This window comes from Molothrus aeneus, chromosome 3 (assembly GCF_037042795.1).
Source record: "Molothrus aeneus isolate 106 chromosome 3, BPBGC_Maene_1.0, whole genome shotgun sequence".
Classification (NCBI taxonomy): domain Eukaryota; kingdom Metazoa; phylum Chordata; class Aves; order Passeriformes; family Icteridae; genus Molothrus; species Molothrus aeneus.
Window position 1 is genome coordinate 28,306,983 of NC_089648.1, and position 21,895 is coordinate 28,328,877.

The 21,895-nt window shown below is 36.1% G+C and overlaps 1 protein-coding gene across 1 annotated transcript in view; it reads left to right on the forward strand.

The window, feature by feature from the left end:
* Positions 1 to 3,408: 3,408 nt before the first annotated feature.
* The window catches only part of KIF6 (kinesin family member 6), a 154,018-nt gene continuing 135,531 nt past the window's right edge, over positions 3,409 to 21,895 (forward strand). The window contains exons 1-5 of the mRNA XM_066547877.1: positions 3,409 to 3,482; positions 4,325 to 4,431; positions 6,477 to 6,551; positions 18,522 to 18,669; positions 21,227 to 21,336. Coding sequence (XP_066403974.1) covers positions 3,417 to 3,482; positions 4,325 to 4,431; positions 6,477 to 6,551; positions 18,522 to 18,669; positions 21,227 to 21,336 — 506 coding nt within the window. The 5' untranslated portion in view covers positions 3,409 to 3,416. The remainder of the gene's footprint in view (positions 3,483 to 4,324; positions 4,432 to 6,476; positions 6,552 to 18,521; positions 18,670 to 21,226; positions 21,337 to 21,895) is intronic.

Below are 21,895 nucleotides of genomic sequence, written 5' to 3' on the forward strand. Positions count from 1 at the left end.
AAAGAAATTATTCATTCAGCAGGATGAACATAAGATTCTAAATTTCTCACCAGTTTTCAGATAAAAAAGCCCAAACCCTACCAATTTTTCTATTTATAGTCACCTAGAATTATCTCTCCTTAGTCAGAGACAAATCAACAATGGACTTCAGCAGGTTTCATAATAAAGCATCAATAAGAAAAACCATTATGCTGAAGATAAACATGAGAAGGAGGTAGAGAAAATTGTGCAGATAACATTGAAATGAGTTAGGTTTATGTCTCCTGTTGACATTTCTCATGCTAGTTTGCAACAAAGGATCCAGTTTACCATTTAGAAGATGAACCCCCCTCCCCCCCCACTTCATGCCGCCAAACCAGAAACAAACTGCTGAACTTGGAAAAAAAAGATTTGTCTGTTGTAGTCAGAGTCCTAGGAATCCCTAAACTTCTGTCTGGAATTTTTGCTTACTCTAAAAGAGCCAAGCAATTAAAGATATATAATTATGCATATACATAAGCCCTAAGGAGGATGTTTTCAGATTTTCTAGTTTGACTGAGTCTACCAAGACACACGTTTTTAGGGCACATAAAAATATGTTGGGTAAGAATGTGAGAATAGTGAAATTTTGGTGCTTTCCAAATGTTTTTCTTAGATACCTGAGGATGTAGCCCTGTTTCCTAAGAAACAGATTGTAACAGTAGCCTAGAAAAGAAAAACATATCTGTCCTTCTCTCAGGGCTGGACCGTTTAAAGCTGAACAAGGCAGTTTTGTCTTCATGACAGCCCTAAGCATTTTAATGCTGGACACAAAGTAGAAGAACACAAGGGTTGTAGGACTTTGGCATGATACTTGAACTATCAAAAAATATTGCTTTTTTGCAATATCAACTTTTTCACATTCTATTCAAATACCTAATTTTCTGTATTATGACACCTTTTTACTATAAAGATTGTACTGTTTTTGGCAGTGCTCGCATAGCAAACTCAACAGATACTGTACCTAAATTTAGGCCATATTTCAGACATTAATTTCTGGTCACTTAAGTAGTGATTTTGGTCATGTAAAAGATACATATTTGGCATTAATGTTTTCAGGATTCAAGCAATCAGTTCAGGATTTGGCAAGAGTTTTGGCCCTTCATCCTGCCCAGCTGATCTATGGAAAGATTTTAGTGTTCTAACTTCTAATTGTTATCTCAGCCAAATGGCAGAATAGTTGCCAAGAGTAAGTAAAGTCTATGAAAAGTAAAACTTTGGGGAAAAAAAAGAGAACACTTTAAAGTTTGGGCTATTATAAAACTTAGAAGGCTGTTTGTTTGGAAGCATAGTAAGTTGTTAGGTGACATAATGGAGCACAAGTCCTTGAATTGCCAGGTCCAGTATATATTGTGACCAGTATTATTTGCTAAGTGCAAGAAAATGATAATGGTAAAGGCAGATGATTCATTTTGATGCTCTATTACTTCAGAAGGTAATGGCTGACCTTTTTAAAATATGGAATTTCCAGATCCTATAAGTTATATGGTCAGATAATTATTTCAAGTCTATAGGTTGTTTGTGTTGTGGGGTGCCCTTCTCAAATCCTGCAGTTGAAGAAAGTGATGCATCTTTCAAGTTTAACATAAATGCAAATGCTGAAAATTCCTCAAGTACAAGGTGATTTCCCAGGGAATACAGAAAGATCTCACAGTAAATTTACAGCAAACCAAAACTTTTCATGCTTCCAGCATAAGATATCATCTCTCGACCTGTACATTTTTAGTTAGCTGTCACCTTCAGGCCTTTCTTTAAAGGCCATTATTTTATTCTGAAAGCAGCTTGAGTCTAAACTGGCTCATTGGCTTCTCTGTGCCATAGCATATTCAGACTATCCTATAATAAAACAGTGTGTATTCACTGTGCCACTGGCTCAGAGTTTACAGCTCAGGCTTCAGGCTGAAGAAAGGCACCTAAACCATTTGCAGAGCAGGCTTGGCCCCAGAAGCAAAAGTGTCATTCACCCAGCTCCATACTCCAGCTACTGAACCATGGGCAGACACAAAATGGCTTTCCTCACAGTTAACTGCAATATTATAATATCTGATGCCTGACTAATTCATAATCCAGCTCAACTGCTAAATAACACAGCTGACTATTAAATGTGCAGTTTTCTCTCCAGAAATAGAAAAGAATGTACTGTCCTGCATCATTTCACTTCCAAACAAGCAAACCAACATTTCAGTTCCCGAAACTTCAATTAAACATCACAATTCTTTCGGAGATCTGGAACTGAAATTATTTATGCTTCCCTCCCAAATCCTGATCTCTTAGTCTAAATTCATTGGACACTGTAAGTTCTGCTTCCTTCTTGGCTGCAATTGTTTCCCTACCTATAGTCACTTCTGCTTTGAACATCACCTTCAACATCCCCATCCCTACTGACAAGAGACTTTTTTCATTATTTTGGAGCAATGCCGAGAAGATAATTACTGCTTATTCTGTTACCCCATTGCAATGTCCTGATTTTCCTTCACTCTATTTAATCACCAAGTAATATTTTCCATTTGTTTTCATTTTTACCCTTTTGACTTTTTGCACTTGACTTTAGATGGTGATCAGCCTTTTTCTATTTTATTCCCTGAAGGCTCACTACTTATGCCTCATACAGTTTCTGAGACTGTTATTTGCTTAGCTGAGAGAACAGAGCCTTTTCCCTACTGTTTTTCCTATTTGGGAAACACGTTTATCATACTTTTACCATATCTGAGTTAGAGAAATTTCTATCCTCCTCCATAATTAAGTCCCTGATTTTCCACTTAATTTAAATTAGTATGCTTGCAATCACTGTAATCTGGTCCCTGCCACTATGTCCCACCAAAACTAAGGCCAAAATACAAAAATATTGTGTGGCTCTTCAGTGACCACTTCACAGAATAATGGGGTTCTGCTCTTACTGCTTTGTGTTAGCTCTTGTAGCAAGACAACATCTTTTCCCACTAGAAATTGTTTTGGTTTTTTTCACAACCATTTTTATATTAGAGTTAAGGAGTTGATGTCCTCAGTGCCTGTAAACTTGGTATTTCTCTCCATGGTGTTTCAGCTGCATAACGGCAGAAGACCTTCTCTTGAGACTGACACAGGTGCGCGGCTGAGCCGGGAGGTCACTGCGGACAAACAGCTGCAGAACAAGAGATCAGGTGGGGAATCCCCTGCCTCATCAAGAGATGGGGCAGGGAATGCACCTTAGGGCCGGGCAGTGCGTGCGAGCCAGGGAGCCGTGTGAGGGCCGCTCCGCGCTCCCTGGAGCCGTGTGAGGACCGGGAGCCGCTCCCTGGTGCCGTGTGCGGGCCTGGTGCCGTGTGAGGGCCGCTCCGCGCTGCCTGGGGCCGTGTGGGGGCGGCGCGTGCCCGCGGGCCGTGCCCGGTTACCGTTGCCGGGGCCCGGCGGTGGCGGCGATGGTGAAGGAGACGATCCGGGTGTACGCGCGGGTGAAGCCGCTGGGCAGGCGGCAGCAGGCGGGGGTAGGATGGGAGCTGTGCCCCAGGGGTGCGCTGGGGATGCCGGGGAGAGCCAAGGGCTGGCCGGGGACCCTCGCTCAGGTGCGGGCAGAGGAGCGGAGCTCATCCCCTTCCAAGAGGCTCGGGCGGCTGGCGGGGGCGGAGAGGCTGGTACGCGGGTGGGTGTGCGGCGAGAATCTCCTGCTGTCCGAAGCCTTAAGAAGTTCATAAAATCACTAAGTAGAGGAGTTTAGGCTGTAACTGTTGGGGGAGTGGCTGAGGAACTTTCTCAGCCACTGTTACAGAAAGGATCGGCAGGAAAGCGCTTGACACGCGTCACTGGGTTTGTGCAGTTCAGCAGCGTTCTGAGCAAGGGAGAGGAACGTGTTGCTCCTAGTGTGCAGCTGCCCTCCCAAAGGATAATAAAGTGTTCCTCAGGAACCGTGCATTTAGGTCTCTTAATTGCCTTCTTGTTTTAAACGAGCTCTTCTCGTTGCAGCCTTCGTCTTGTCGTAGCCTTTCCTAATGTAGTCTTTCAGATTTTTTGGAGAGTTTTACACTGGGGGGCGTGCTTCGGTTTTTTTATAACATTACAGACATCAAAGTGGTTTAGTACGCAAATTATGTCAAAGAGGCTGCACTTTGGTTTCAAGTGTTATTGTAGTCTTTACATGGTGACAGGATAATGCTGTTATGTGCTGGTTTTGTTGTGTAGTAGTTAAGGGAGATCTGCTCACGTATTCAGTGCAATTTGTAGCAAGTTTTTCTCCAGACAATTAGAGGTGCTAAGCTTGAGTGTTGTATCCAAGGGTAATGTTGTTCTGTTGATGACGTTATTCTGTGAATTTGTGTCCATCCTTTATTAGAGTTATTCCGTTGATAATGAGGAACCTCTGCCCAGTCTGGAGATTACTGTGCCACGTGACTTAGCAGATGGGTTCATTAATAATAAACGAGAAAACTACAAGTTCAAGTGAGTAGAAGCCTCATCATTTTACCTTCTGCCTTTAGTGACTGACAGTGTTATGTGTAGTGATACAGATCTATAGACTCAGGAAAAGTCTAAAATTAAATTATGGTATAGATGGGTTTATTTTTATATAACTCCTGTAACAAGAGGAATACTTCAGGACAGGCTCTTCACCACAATGGGTCTGATAGCATTGGATAAAATTGTCATACTATTGTCTGTCCATTGCAAGTCATTTTGTATTTCTAAATCTCATCTCAAAGATTCATTTACCAATTCTTCTATTTTTGCACTTTGTTTTGAATTTGTGTATGAAGACTGAATCAGGACTGTATGTTACCTTGCGATCTACTGAGTTGTCCTAGACTGGCTAAAGTCTTGATGCAAAACGTTGTTAGGAAACTCTGTTTCAGACATAGCCAAAGCAAAGTAAAAAAACCCAGAAACTGTTGACAGAAATGAATTCTTGGTTTGAGAGTGTAAATATTTTTTAGGAACCTAAAATCAGTACAATATCAAATATTGTTATTAAACCAACAGAAAAGTGAGGCAACACTTTAAAATTTTGGTGATGAATAAAGCTAGATATATCATCTTTCATGATGAGGTCAAGGCTGTCTTTTTCCAATTCAGTTATGCTTAATTTTTTTATAGTAAACAACAAGCAATTTGTTTCTCTATGCTGTTAAAAAAGTGAGCTCCACATAAAAAAACCTGCAGCTCAGACTAATGTAGTTTTACATCAGCTAAGATAACCTGCTTGGAAAAGAGTACCTGCCCTCTCCAAATAGATTCATATGCAACACTACCTTGGTCTCTAAATGCCCCAAGCCTGACCTAATGAATGCAGATATTTTTGTCTGACTTTATAATTCATTAAAAACTCTGAGATGCATTTTGAGAAACCTTATGCCTTACTGTTCTTAAGACAATGCAAGGATAATTGAGTTACTTGACTGATTAGCAGGATAGAATAAATGCTTTCATGTTTTGTGGTTTTGTGTGTTGCATTTGTCTGTGATACTGCACCCACTGCATGGGTTAGCACGGTGCTTTTCTAGACACCCGGTGTCCTTAAGGCCTTCCTACACACCCTGGGATGTTCTGTGCAAGAATAGAGTTCCAGATAAGGGGGGGCAACACAGCAGGGCACCAGCACTATGGGGGGCTGCTGGAACATCATGTGGATGACAACTTCCTAACATACAGTTAAGACAATCAGGATATTTGCAAACATGGACAAGCTGTTGAGGGATATTAAGCCTGGAGGTAGCTTTGACTGCAGTGGCTGTGAGATAATGAAATTCAGGATACTGAGAGAAGGGAGTAAGGCAAAAAGCAGGATCACAACCCTGGACATCATAAATGCAGAGTTTGTCTTGTTTGTGGATCCGCTTGAAAGAATTTTGAGACACGTTCCTGGAGAGATGACCAGGAAAACTGGCTGATTTTCAAGGATCACCTTCTTCAAGCTCAAGAACAGTCCATCCACGTGAACAGAAATGATGTAGAGGCAACAGGACTGGAACAAGTGGTCCCTTCCAACCTCAACAATTCTGATTCTGTAAAATAACTGCAGATATTTTATATAGAAAGTGACAAAACATACCTAATTAAAAATCTCATTGTGACCTATAGTAATTGTGCAGCAGAATGAAGGAAATGGCTTAAAAAAATGTGAGCCTGGCTGTACTGGTGGGATGCTGTATTTGGTTATAGTGTAATCTATTTATCCAGAATTCAGTGTGGTGCCAGTTACAAACACTAATTCTCTTGATGGTTTTAAAATACGGTTTATTTTTTTTCTAAGCCACATCATTTTATCAGAGGATTTTATTGTACAGATCTTGTCAAAGCAGCTCTGTGTACAGCCTATTTATGTACAATAGCACAACAGCAAGCTGTGGTTAAGACTACAGGGAAAACATTGTACTAAGTTATGTAAGCCTAATGATGTAAACATTGACTATTACAAACACAAACAAAAAAGTATGAATCAAGTACTGTTTTAACATTCTAAGCAATTATTATTTGTTTAATATTTTCAGATTTCAGAAAATTTTTGATCAAGAGGCAAAACAAGATGTGATTTTTGACAGCATTGCCAAACCAGTAGCAGAATGGTATGTTGTTGATCCTGCTTGTAACCAGGGAAAAGCTATTCCTGCTTTTGTTGTGTTACTTGAAGGAGAGCGGTCAAGTCTTTGTCTTGTTGTTGTAAAAGTGAATTGATGTTCTAGTTTACTAAATACTGACATGTCTGAATCCAGGAGATATACAATCCCCTGAGAATGTTATGCATACTAATGTTCCTTTTTTGACTCTTCAAATAGCAATGTTACTGTTGCCTCTTTTGTTGTATAGCAATAGAAATCCATGCCAAATTTTTTTTTTGTCTGTAATATAAACTGACTTCATTGCCTTGGAATAGTATTTTCTATATAGTTTAATGTAGAGGTAAATCTAATGAAAATTTTATTCCCCCCATATAATTTTCATTAAGCTAAGGACTCTCACTAATGTTTGTGGAGATATTCCTAAGTCTTGTCATTACTTCTGTTTTGACATGTAAGGCACTGCTTTTGGCAGTGGTTTTTTTTCCTCCTCCATTTTCATAACAAAACAATTCTCATATCTGACAGTTTGCAGAGGCAAATATTTAAGACTGATGAAGACCTCTGCATTCATTGAGTGGATTGAATGTCACTCTGAAACAGATGAATTTTTCAATGGAAAATGGATTTTATGATATTCTCTTTGCTCAGTTTACTGTCTGTTCCTGAAGTTTGTACTGGTGTGGGACAAAATCCCATGCAGGAAGAAGCAGAATTTCTGTGTAGTGTTTGCTTGTTTCTCAAACTTGCTGTTTAAAATCCAGACTGGTAGTGGGTCGGGAACTATTACTTCAAGTGCCAATTTCTTTCTCATTCATTGTCTGACCCACCTGATGGTTTAAGCCACAATTCTGCAAGTTATTCCTCAATGTATTGCACAGTCCTGTGTTTAGCACTGTAGGAAAACAAACTTCAGCTGGACACTCAGCCTTTCTTAAGTTGTTACAAGGAAGAAAAATATATCCATCTCTTTATAATTTTGTCTTTCTCCCCACTCTTCCTGTTTTCGTCTCTGAAGTCCCACAAAGCAGGAAGGTAATTGACAGTGAAAATGAAAAGCCAGTGAATTTGAAATTTCATTAGAATAAGCTAACTAGACTAAAAATAATGCTTGTTATTTTCTCATCCAAAAGATATTTCTTTGCTTATCTGACATTATAGCTTCATATTAACTCATACACTTAATTTTAAGTATTTCTGGGTTTAATGTTGACTGCAGAAAAAAATCTTTATCAAATTTGAGTGTGTTTGGAAAGAGAAGCATTCAAAGTCCCATAGTTATTGTACTATGGACTTAATTTTGATATGCTGAGCTCTTGTTGAGGATAACTAACTAGTAAGAAACTGGCTACTTTCTTCTCTTTGGAGTGTTTTGCTAGAATATGGATATGTTTTCCAGTTAATGAGTTCACCTGTGCAGTGCCCTAATAATCAGGAAGGGGTGTTCTCCTTTATTTCAGTGTTAGCTGATAAAAGACTTGTTTTATATATAAATTTTCTCCATTATGTATGTTTTAGTTTCAGGGTTTAGATGTTTTTAAGTACCGGAAAGTACTTTAGTGCCTTTAAAATCAATGGTGTTTAGGCAGACAACTATCTCTAAATATCTCCAAGTCTTTGTCTTTAATGCTGAAATTGACTTATAAAACCATTCTTAATGAAATCAAAATTGCCTCTGAGCATTATAATGAGGTTAAGCTTGTATTCTAAACTATGCCTGTGTTACTGATAATTTTACTCATGCTTTTATAATAGGGTAGACAATAACTGAAGCATGTTCATGTTTCTTATCTACTCCCTTAATTTTTTACCTCTTTGTAGACAAAAATATAAATTTCAAAATAAATTCAGAGTCATGAAGTTCCTTGGCTAATGGAGTCCTGAACTGGGCCTGAAATTTGTCTCGCTCTGTGGTTAATGATAGCATTTTCTTTTCCATCATGGGAAGAATAAGAATTGCTCTGTTTCTCTTGGAGACCGCAGTTTTTCAAGTAAAATGTCCTTCATTATTTGTTTCTTTCACAGTCAATATTCTCTTGCGTGAAAAAGCTGTTGCAAGTACACGTGTTTCTGTTGTTGGAGTCACTTTACTAAGGGAACGGATTGTGTGTTTGTGTTGCCAGTGAAAAGAAAGTAGCAGGAAAATATCAATGAAATAGTTCAGTAACATTTTGAGGTTCTTTGTCATGCATTCTTACAGTCCTGAGAAAATTCAGTTAGAGACTTGAATGCTTAGGGGAAAAAAAATCTTGGGCATTGTTTAAACTAAAACCAGAAAGGCAATGCTCAGGATTCTAAAATTTTTCTGTTTTGTTCTTGGATGGATGGAAATTGGATGCAACTTTCTTTTCTCTTTTTCTTTTTAAGTAGGTTTTCTTTGATGTTGGGCCACTACTTCTTTCTCTAAGTCCAGTTACATTGTCATCTTGCCTGTGGTTTCAGAGGCACCAGACATTAGTTAGTTTAATTTGCTTCTTCAGTCAAAAGTGCCAGCCTCTGCAAACCATTATAAACAGATGACTTGCTTGAACTTTATTAGTTTTTTTTTTTGTCCTGGAGTCATCTTACATTGTTTCTTTTCCTTCTAATTTTAAATATATATTCTTGATAATGTTTTTGTGCAGAGTTTAAGAAGCACCACTAATTCTGTTACTGTATCAAAACCAGAAAAAAATAAATAACACTCTACTTTAAAAGTTTGCTATGGCTAAGCATTGCTTTAGCCTCACAACTAAACAAGGCTACTCTCAAAATTTCAAATATTGGTATTATGTTTATGTATGCAACCAGAAATTAAGTAGAAAATGCTAACTGTTTTGAATTCATTGATTTTTCAGTTCTAAAATGAACTGAAAACTCAATGTTTTGGTATTAGATTTCTTGGTTTTTTAAATAATAACATTTGAAAATATTTTCAGTTCTCATGCAAATAAGAATTAGCTTAGCTGTTCATAAACCTAATGTCATCACCTATGATCTTTTGAAAAATCTGATGGCCTTGGGGATGATGCTCCCAATTCTGCAGGTTCTGGTTTCTTATGGGTTATATTTATCCTAAGAATTAGTGTTTGTAATATATAAACTACTTCAGTTGACTCTCAACTGGTTTTGTGGGGCTTCTTTCTGCTGTGTAGTCTTACAGAAAATGTAGTAAAAACATTTTTATTAAGAGCTATTTATTTTATACCTGGATATACTTGCCACACAATGTTGAAAGTAGTGATCTGCCTCACAAAGACCTGTAGAATCTATATAGAGCAAAAGGACACATTGTTTCAGATGTCATCTTGAAAGAAATATAGCCTAAACTTTCCCCTAATTGAGAAATTAGCAATGCTTGCTGTTCTTTCTCAAAGTGAGTACAATTATGAGGCAATAAAAAGTGAGAAGTGTCATTGATATTTCTTCTCAAATGACTGTTAGTTGCTTGTTTGTTTTGACATAAATTGTGCAATTTAGAGTTGTTCAAGAAGGTTGCTTAATTTAAGTTATTTTGACAGCTTTGATTCAGAATATCTTTGTGTCACTTATGTTATAGTGTTTATGGTGAAATTCTAAATATATTTAGAGATCTTGTCAAAACAAGAAAATATATTGCTTTTTTTTTTCCCCAGTAGGAAAACTTCTGAAATTTCTAAGGAAACTTGCCTGCACTAATTCCTCAAAACTGTTGCATTCAAATCAGTTTTCTTTTTTAAAGATGAAGCATTACCAATTTAGATTTGTTCCACAAATCTGGCAAAGACATAAAGAAACAAGAAGTTATACTGAGATACTTTGTTTATTTTAATTAAAAGAAACTTTAGTTGGACCTCCAAGTGTTAGAAGATACCGGAAAGCTGAGTCTCTGTGAAGACAAATTCTCCTGAAAACTTATTTTCCAGATCCTTGAAATTAAGTTCTTCCTTCCTTTTATCTTCAGTATAATTTGGAAGGGTGAGAAGGGGTGGAGGGGGGCTGGTTTTGCCAGGATTTGGTTAATTTATTTTTTAATATCGATGAATTGAGGTTTCATGAGATAGAAGGAAGGAAAATGAGGGACACTGATTAAAAAAAAAGTTCAGATCTGCAGGAACTGAGATAGAGAGGGCCAACAGTATCCAAATATCAGAGATACTGGTGACTTCTGCTTTTTTCATTAGTCTAATGTTTTGTAGTATTGAATATTTGTTTTGACCACATGCTTTTATGCTACTACACATTTAAAATGAAGATGGCAGAACTCGGGTAAAAATGATAATGTGAAGCCAAAATAAACTAAGAAAATAAATAAGCTTTTAAGATCCAAGTTGTTCTCAGGATTTTCTCTTACCTACTTAAAAACACATACAGAATTTAGTCTTACTTAATAAGCATTTTTCATTGTTTTATTTATTCATATTATAAAATTTTTGTACAAAGCTTTCTTAACCTATTAGAATAATTAAGTAAGAAGGGATCTCTGTAGGTCATCTGGAACAATCTTCTGAGGAAAGCAAGTCTGGCTTCTAGGTTACATTTCTTGGGCTCTCGTCCAATAGAGATGCAAAAATGTCCAAAGATTGGAATCCCACAATTCATCTGAGAACCTGTTCCAAGGCTTAACTACTCTCACTGTGAAGAATATTTTCCTTATACCCACTTGGAGTTTCTTCTCTTGCCACTTGTGACCTCAGCTTTGTTTTCTACCAGTGTAAACCTCTGGGAGGAATTTGAGTCCATCCCTAATGATCAATGGCAGAAGGTGGTAATTAGGTACATATAAGGCTTTCTCTTTGCTAGTTTGATAGGAAACAGTTCACTTGGCTTCTTGTGCATGACATGCTGAATTCAATTGGTTCTGCCAGGCTCATTCCAGTTTCTTAAGTGCGTTTTTCATCTGCTGGGGAGCCCAAAAGTGGGGACAGAACTCAAGGACCAGAGTTTATTTTCTCTTTTTTTTTTTTTTTTTTTGCTAATTTTGAAGGTAACTGTTCTGTTTGATTCAGCAAAAACAGTGCAGCAGCAGAGGAAGCAGAGTTCCTGGTTATACTTAGGCAAAAGCCTCCCTAAAGTCTCATTAACAATGAGCACAGAAACAAATGAAAAAACAAATGAAAAGTTCTGTGTCCGTAAGCTTTAAATAGAACAAATGATCTTCACTGGAAATTAAAACAAAATGTAGTCAGAAAACCCAACCACAATAGAACAACCTCAGTCTGCTTTCAACCTCTGTCTACTGTCACTGGGCTTTTACCACTATTTATATTGTCTCAAATACTCAAGGACAAAGTACTGAATGATATTTTTAGACTGTAGTAACTACCTATAAATTGTCTAGCTCTCACTTGAGGAATTTCTCACTTGAGGAATGTTAGGACGTTGTAAACATAACATATCTATCAATTTAAGTGGAATTGCTTCCATGAGTTATACTTCTGTATCACACTATATTTAGGAATTAGACAGCTTTCAGGAATGAGACAAGGCAGTGGAGTGACTGGAAGTGTCAGTTGATAGTTCTGTAACAGCATTCATTTACATAGGAGTCTGAACTAAATTTTCAAATTGGAAGTTCTGATCTCACTGTGCATGTTGTGAAATCACCATTAATTGCAAGTAAGTTAGAACATGCAAGTTACTTGATAAGTGAGTGAGAAACTTGAGGGGAAAAAAAAACACATGGTATTGCTCTCATTTACATTAATGTAAAAAATTGTCCTATGCTTGATAATGGATAGTTTCTCAAAGTCCAAAGTGCAGAAGAGACCACATATCATAATTAATTTTTCACAAAGCCAAAACTGATTTTCTTGAGCAATCATCATTACATAAGCTTTTGTGTAGCAGCACTTAGGTTATTAAGTGGTATTAACATTTTACTGAAAGTGGAATATATAAGGAATATTTGCTTCAGTCTTCTGTTTTTCTATGTCTCTTTTTCAAAACAAGAGATGTACTAAAATTAAGAGTATTCCATGTTTGTTGGGAAAAAAATACTTGTAGAATGTATGTTGGGAGTTTCTAAGATATTTGATGTGCTTTTAATGTATGCAGATAAGTTCAAATCCTATAGTATGCTCAAGCATTTACAACAGCAAAAATTTGCTGCATCAAATTTTTCCCCTAAAACTCAGCAACATACCGGAAAGGTGGTCATTGAATTGAATAAGCCGTGGATCATGATCTTAATACTTTCCAGGTAGAGAATTCTTTCCCAGTTGAGGGAAAGTATCCCTTAGTATTCTGGTTAGAAAAAATACTAGGAGTACTGAAATTCCTGTCTCAAACACTGCTGTTGGGGGATATTTTTTAGTAGTCTGTGTCATAGCTGGAGGTAAAACTTGAACATTTTTAATTTAACCCCATCATGTTGCTGCCATAATATATGATTGGGTTTATTTAGCAGTGGTATGAAATCAACCTCCTTAGTCTGCTGTGTGCACAAAGCACCTTTTGCTTGGAGAAGGTGTCATTTAAATCCTAGGCAACATAGAGAATATATTCAATGCTTTCTTTTTGTTTCATGTTGTTGCTGTTTAGCTCTGTAAGGTGAAGCACAAGCTTTTGTGTTGCTAGAAACCTACACTAAGTTTTCAGTGCTTGATCAGAAAAGAAGCATTCAATTCTTTGGGTAAAATGTAAGAACAGATCTAATCCTTTTCTGAATTATAATCATCTTGAAGAGAACATATAATTTGATGATAAATTATAATGCAGAATAAAAGAATAAAGAAGATTTAGGCATGTAATAAACAATAATTATTCATACTTTGGGAGTTGCTTGCCTGCAATTGATGCTGTTATTTGCTTTTTTCCCATGCACTCTCTTATTCTGTTTTCCACCATACAAAATCTTTTTGCACAGTTTTGTGTTGTTCAATGATATTAACTTTTCTAAGGAGACTTTCTTATTGCATAAATACTTCTTGAGTTCATAATACTTGTCAAACAATCATGATGTTTCTTCAATATTTTGCTTTAAATCAATTTTTCTTACAGTGATCAAAAAGACAAGATTAACATTTATCATCCCACTCACCTCAAGATGCAGAAAACTTATGTAGATGTGGTTACATAGATGTACATTTATAACATATCAAACATTTTTTCTTACTTTCAGTTTTTTAACATGTGAAGCTTCATATGACTTGACGACATGTATTTTCACTGAAACACAAAAATATTCAATTTTAAAATGTGTATTTACCAAGTGTTGATGTAATTATAATTTATGCTACAAAATCTGGAAATACTGATATTCTGGTATCATGAGTTAAATCTAAAATATTGATATTGTATTTGTTTCGGTCTGCCCTCTTTGAATTGGCAACTGACTTTTTGGGGCCTTTCTTGACAGTCATGAAACAGATCTTCCACACATTAATAAGCCATGAAGACAGCTCAGTATATTAAATAAGATTGAAATGCAACTTTTTTCAGACCTGTTGCATGTCCATGTTTTCCCTGAAATGTCATGGTTTTTGTGGAAATCTTAGCTTAACAGAACTTGAAGTCTTTGCCAGTCTTTGAGATTTCCTTATATGCAGAAATTCAGGTCAATGAGATTTGTCCCCATTCAATGCATCTTATTGTCCACAGGTATGAACTTGAACAAATCAGACTTACTGCTCATGCATGTGGCAAATTAAGTTTTCCTTGACATATTTCATTTGTCCATGTTTTCCAGATAGAAACATGGAATATGTGGTTATAAGCAGTACAAGCAAAGTAAAATCAACGACTTGTTAGAAACAGACTTTAATATATATTATTCTTTTCTTGTAGAGAGTAAGTCTATCACAAAGTGTTACAAATATATGCCTGCATGTTTTAGTGAATAATGAAGATGATCCCTCTCAATTCCGTAATAGAATGAAACAAACATACAATTTTAGGGAAGATTTTGAGTGTTGTATTTTAAAGGGTTTTTTTCTCTGCAGTAGGTGCTTTTAGGTCTCTCTTATTGATTAGGTATTGATAAAAAAGTAAGACCCTCCAGTAGCTCTGGCAATCACAACTTTGGTAAAATATGCTGGAGACAGATTTCTCCAACAGTGTTTTGGCTAATCTGTCTGGAAGTTGTCCATGAACTTCTGAACAGGGTGTTCCTACAATATTGTATAAATGCATGAAAGATCTTTTCTGCAAAGCTTCTCCTTGGATTATGGGTCTTTAATATGTTTTGTTTGAAGCAGTACAGAGACTACTTATTCAACAAAATGTCTTCTTAACCATGCCGAAATTCATCCTTCAGAGAGGGAAAAAAAAATCTAGGTATTGTGAAAACACCAAGGGTGCATGACTGAAAATACACTTTTAGTGTATGATATTTATGCATATTTTTAAGTCCTCACATGACTACCATCACTATACATGTGAACCTGTGTAGTTTCAAATCCTGAATTTAACAAAAATTTGGGACTTTTGTTCAGATACTCAAAGAGTAAAAATGCAGACTTTGTTTGTGGGAACTGACATCTTGCAAAGTAGGTTTTACTGAAAAGGCAGAAAAAAAGCTGCTGATTCTCTACCAACCTTTCCTAGTAAAGAATCACTTCCACTGTTGGAGACAGCCTTAATTTGCAAGTGAGCATCTTTGAGGATCCCTTTGGTGGATGCTGTTTAGAAGATATGCTCTGCTCTTTTCTTGTCATGATGGATGTTGCCAACTTTTTTCGTACCTGCTGCAGTTATATTTCAGGATGAAAGAGACCATGTGTATATCCCTCTCTAGCATGTGAGGGACCCATCAGTTTCCCAATGGTAATTATGCAGTACAGTTTGATGTTGTTTTCTTAAACAGCATTTTATGGGTGGCTAACAGTTTATGAAAGTTTTTGAGCTTTTTATTTTCCTGAGAGAGTTATGCATCTTGGGTCAAAAATACTAGATACAAATCTTCAACTTCCTGAGTATTTAGTAAGTAGGTATTGATGTATTGATTGTTTTGGTATTGGTCCATCTAAATATAGTTACCTTTTCAGTGTTAAACTTGTTGGGAAAATGACCTAAAAATAGATTGATGGAGTTTTGGTTGGAGTTTTTTTTCCTTGAAGTACTTAGACGTGAAAAAGAGCCAAGTGTGTCTCCAACAACTATTTCCTATGTTGTCCACAAGGCTCATTGCTAAAACATCCTGTATGGCCATTGATTCCAAATGAAGTTACTTAAAGTAAGTGTGAATAAGACACATCAAAACTGCATTTTTTACTTAATCCATGTTATCACATACGGGCCTTCGAAATTGATACTGACTAATATTCATGCTATTATACTTAGAGTGGTAGTTATATCTCTTCAGTTTTGAAATATGTTTTTTCATAAGTATATGTGTATGCACAAACTTTTAACTATTGTGTAGTTCATAAATTTAATGTTCTCTCCACAAGCCGATGCAGTAGAGGCTGTTCATTTTCACTGCATCTTCCCCTCTGCTTTTTTCAGGAGGCAAGATCTGTACAGCTTGCTTCTGGGCCAAAGGACCTTTGTCAGTCTTGCCTGAACACCTAGTCCCTTGTCTCTTATTTATCAAAGTATTTTGTTTCTCAGACTAAGAAAGGAATTTGCTCTCCATCCTGTCCTCATGGAGTTGAATGTTGCTCTTAAAAGGCTTTGCCAGCAGTTTCACTGGAATTATTGCTTGTATTCTTTCCTTACAGGCTTCCTTAGCACCTCAAGCAGGCTGTCCTTAATTGACTTGGTGGTAGTTGTAATACACTCTGAATGAAAGAAATGCCTGTTGTAAATATGGACAGGATGCAGTTATTTGTATATAATTATACGCACACATCTAGTTACTCACACATAAATTTAGAAAATAAGGTTGACTTCTGGCTGAGAATTTAAAGAACATAACTGTGGAATCAAAATCATCTATGCAATGCAATATTAAGGTAACCTATAATTACATTGGTTTAGAAGAATGCATTATTGACATGGATATGTTCACATTTTATGGGCGGTCAGGGTTTTCCAGAAAGCTTTTCAGAGCTGTGCTGATGCACTGCAGAAAATATAAGAATATATATGAATCAAATAGCAAAAAGAAAACTCACTGACTTTTGCAGCTGTTTTGATGGCATATGGTATGTGACATTTTATCCTGTGTTTACATGTGAGGTGATTCTAATCAACAGCTTTTTCCATACTGGTTAGAAATCAGAATACAAACATGTTGAGTTAATAGTTTGCAGCCACACGTTTATTAGTTTTTAACACATTGCAAGACACACCTTTAAAGAAGAGGAGTAAGAAAATTTAACAACCCCAGTTGCCAGCTCTGAAGAGCCAAAGAGCTCATCTGTAGGAGCTGAAGTGCAACTATAGAGCATCAGAGCAAGGTTCCATCTAGTGCACTATGTTGTCTCTGACAGGGACTAGCAGACAATGCTCAGAGGAACAAAACAAAGTAAGCATGTAGAGCTGCCTCCTACATGTATCCTCTTAGTCTTTAGTTATTTGTAGTTTAGTGACTTTGTAATTTCTCTGTGATTAGTAGCCCTGAAGAAAAATTTTGTGTTTGGTGAAAGTTTTGGTGATTTAGTCCAATTTCTGCTGAAGCCTGTGTGACATTTTAATGTCCAAAACATGGCATGGCAAAGAGTTGCACAGCTTAACTACAATTTACTTGAGGAATCATTTCCTCTTGCTAGGTTTGAATCTGCCGTGTCTGAACTTCTGTTGATACCCCCTACCTTCTGACAACTCATTACTGTCGTCAGCATTCAGATATTGTGACAGTGGGCACTAGAAATTCCTAAGATAGATGAATGAGGTGTTTTATCATAGTAGCTGTTTTGATTTGTAACATCTGGAATCTAATATCTATATATATTCCATCTTTGTGCATTTTGGGAGCAGATGTTCGCTGTAGCTCCTTTCAACATGTTTCTGGTTTTGTCTTTGACATCCTACTGTAATGGATTAAAATAAGCAATTTGGCAACTACCCAAGCCTTTAAATAAACTTTAATAAGTTGGAGAATCATTGCATCTCTTGTGGCGCCAGACCAGCAGCTATCTATATACATGTTTCTTTTCCTCTTACACAAGGGTTGTTTTCCCTCTTTTTATTTATTAAAATTGTAGTTTATTTATCACTTCTTTAAACAAATTGCACAAGAATAATTTTTACTTTTCGGTTTGTTGAACAAAATGGGTAGGTCCTTAAGCATAGTAACTCCAATCCAAAATTTAAGATGATTAAGCTTATCTACTGTTTAGTGGAAATAAGGTGGAAGTCAATGGTGGCAGTGTGGTGAATTAAAGAAAGATATTTGAACTGGACTTTCATTAGGCACTTCTGCAAACAGAAATAAGAGGTGTGAAAAAGATGAATCTGAATGCCATTTCATGCTATGTCATTAACAGCTATTTTGTCTGTTCTATTGAAGATTCTTGTACAGTCATATTTATAACAGAAAAGTTTGCTATTACCAATGTGTGTTTGTGCGTTTTCTTAGTAAAGGAAGATTTTATTACACTGATTTAAGCACATGTTCTCCTGCATACCCTTTTCAAAGCATAGTCTGGTCATTCAGTATAGTCATAGTCTCAGAATAAAAGCTGGACCCTGGTATAACAGTATCATTACATGAGTTTCTAACTATAATGTAGTTTTCTCTTTTTGCATTTAATGAGGTTCTATATGAAATATTTCTTGATTCTCCTACTATATGAATAGCACAATTCTAGACATCTACAGTCTTTAAATAGATTAAATATCCTTGCAGAAAATCATCTGCCATACTAAAAAGTATGAAAAGGTAGTGTAAATAGTAATAAGTATGATCAGCTAATAATGGATTAAGTCAAGGCATCAAGAAATCCTTCCATTCTAGATAGTTTAAATTCTATAGAATCTAGGGTATATATATTAAAGTGTACTCTTGTATTACCAAAGCTAGTTGCTATGCAATTTAGAATTACTGTTAATTGTATTTTGGTTCTATACAAAGATGATCATGGACAATATGTTCTGCCTTAAATGTTAATTATCTTCCTTTATATAATTGTATAGTGTTTTGGCTGGATACAATGGTACTATCTTTGCATATGGTCAGACAGGCAGTGGCAAAACTTTTACCATCACGGGAGGAGCAGAACGTTACAGTGATCGAGGCATCATTCCCAGGACTTTATCTTATATTTTTGATCAATTGCAAAAGGTATGGAACATTATTTTCTGTTAATTTCTAATGTCTGGTTTCAAATATTTAACTATTGCTAATGCTTGTTTTTATAAAAGTATTAGTGGAAGTCCTAAAACTAATGCTTAATAAAATATTGAACTTGACACGGTACTTCCTGTGTGCAAGAATATATTTGTAGTTGTTTTGGCTATCTGGTTTATTGCAATAGTCTGAAAATTATGGGCATCATTGTGGGGGGCTTTTGTCGTTGTAAAACCCAGGCTATTTTTAGTTGGTGCAGCATACCTTCAGATCACACAAGTTGTTCTCCTTGTCTAACACTTATATCAACTCCACTCTGGTTTTGTATTGCATGCATTGCATTTCATTTTTGACTTTTTATGTGATGAAATGAGTCAATAAGTGAAAGGATGTGCCAGAGTATGCACACTGATTTTTTTTTATGTTTATTATGTTTGTGAGAAATTTAATTTTCTTTTAGTGTCTGAAATACTTACATGAGTCAACACAGTCAATTATTCCAGTACTTTTATAATTATAGGAGAAAGTGAAGAGAGGAGTCTGGTGTAATTTATGTTTTGTCTCTTCATTTATTCCACCAGGCCTATGACTCATTAATCTTCACATTTTAGCAAAGCTATTTAATTAAGCCAATTTAAATATTATTTGCCATTAACATAAATCATTCCACTGTACATTTATACTCTTTCAGTTGTGTACTACAGAATACCAATCTGTTTGCAGAAGGGTATATGGCTCAGTCACACTAATGTGCCCTGTCTCAGTAAGGGTTAACAAAAGTGAGTAATTACTTTGGCTCTTTGGAAGTATGGCTTTGGCAGGTAAATGTACACAGCATGTGGCAAGTGCACAAAAACTTGCCGTTGTGGGAATGGAAATGAAAAAAACCCACATGATCATGTTGTCTTAGACTTTCTGCTGCACTCACACAACCTCCATGGATTACTTGTGTTGTAGAAAGTGAACAGGTTTATGGTGTAATTGCCAACAACAGTGTTAACACACCAACATTCTTTTCTAATATTAATTATGTAGTAAAGAAAAATAGCTTGATGAGAATTAACTAGTATGTTTGTCAGATTCTCAACACAGAAATACGAATGTTTCCCATTTCAGACTCTGGGTTTGGACAAAAGTTATACTTAGTTACACTTATGGGGCTATTTCAATTTTCCTGCTTCCAGATCATTGTTTCATATAATCTTTTTTCTTAGTGCATTTTAAAGGGCCTCTTCTTGGTGTTTTATCTTTCCTCTTGCCTTTCTTTTCATATCTTTCCCCTGTTGCATTTCTTTATACCTACAACTATGGTTTGGAAGGTGCTCAAATAGTGGACAAGAATGATTTGCCTTCTAACCCTAAGTAGGATGAAACAGGAGAAAGTGAAATCAGGGACATGAAATACAAGACTTGTTAAGCTCTTACTTGGACAAAGACAGCACAATTTGAAACCAAAGAAACAAAATTGGAGAACTAAATGAGAAGCACATCAAGACCTTTGTTTTTAATAACATCTCCTTTTAATTTAGAAATTCTCCCATTTCCATGGCATCCTGTTTGAACTGTTCCTTACTACATTTTTTCCATCCATCTGTAGTATATCTTTTAAATTATGTCCCCAGTGAACTGTCATAACCAATTAAAAAAACATGGGAAATAATTATTAAATGAAAGTGACAAGTTACATCTCAAAGTATTTTGCAAAAAACCTGCAGTGGATTGAATTATTACATTTCAACTGAGATATCAGTGCTTTCACAGTGGTTTGTTCTGCTGAAAAAAAAGTGACTGATTTTTTTAGTTTCTTTTATTTCTTTAATTTTGGAAATCATAGTCCACTATTTTGAGGTTTATGTTGTTTGGATTTGGCTTTGGGGCAGGGGAAAATTGTCAGCAAAACTCAGTTGTGTTAAATTACATTTTGGCAATATAATTTACCAAAAGAATTGTGATTGCAGAGAACAGCTGACATCATATCGTATGCAGTGCTCTAATGTTATGATGAAGAGAATGAAAACCAGTATGTCACTGATGTTTCTAAATTAAGTAAATCTTATTGTTGTTGCTGTTTTTACTTTCGCTTTGTTTTTTTCTTTAAGCACAGTCTTTCTATCCACAATATGAGCATTTACCTTTTTAAAAAAATTCTTTTTTTAGTGCAGAAGTGAAAAATGCCATGTTGCATAGTTCTGTAAGCAGCTCGCATGTTTAAATATATACAGACTTTTTAAAGTATACAGAATCAATTAAAAATCCCAGACTAAACTCATGGTAATAGTGGTTTTTGTGGGGGATTTTTGTTTTAGTGAGTGCTGTGTGTGTCTCTATTTTGGTTGGGAGTTTTTGTGGGTTTATTTTTTTTTCCCCTTTCTTCTTCTTGAGTCCTTATATATATAGTAACACAAAACTTGAAAGTATCAGAAATTGAACATGTGCACCATACCCATGAAAAGAGACAAAGTGAGAAAGTGACCTAGAAGCCACAGAAATAAATTTGTCTTCTAATCTACTTCTGACTTCTGTTTATAACACTATTTTTTTTCTTGTCCAGGATAGCAGTAAAGTGTACACAACTCATGTTTCCTACTTAGAAATCTACAATGAATGTGGCTATGATCTGCTGGACCCAAGACATGAGACTTCCAAAATGGAAGATTTGCCGTAAGTAATAAATACAGAAAATCATTAAAACCAAGAGGAATAATTTTCGTATACCCTATTACATTGTTTAAGGACTTTTTGAAGTTGTGCTACTGATCTCAGTGTTAATTTAATCAGAACACTTTGTTTTCACAATTCCGTCAATAGTGCCGAAATGTTTTGTTATTTTGCATGTATGGAGGGTAGGGAGTAACCAAAGGTGAAAGGATTAAAAGTGTTCACTGCTATTATGCAGAAGTGATCTCTTGCTGCCAATGACAAGAAGGTGCACTTGTTTTTCTCATGGCAGCCTGTCTCTTTGTATGGCATGTATGACTGCGTGGGGCAGAGACATGGAACAGGTGGTATTTCCTTACAGCAGTAATGAGAATCTCTCTGCTTCTATTTGGACCTTTTACTTCAAGGATAAGTATTTTTCTAGAATATGCAATTGTGAAATAAGGTAAGTTACAGCTAGAAAATAGGCCACAAGTAGCTCCAAAGAATCGTATATTTCCTTCAGAAAAGATGGTTGTTACAAAAGTAGTCATTGATCAGACACTAGCGCCTAGTGATTGGA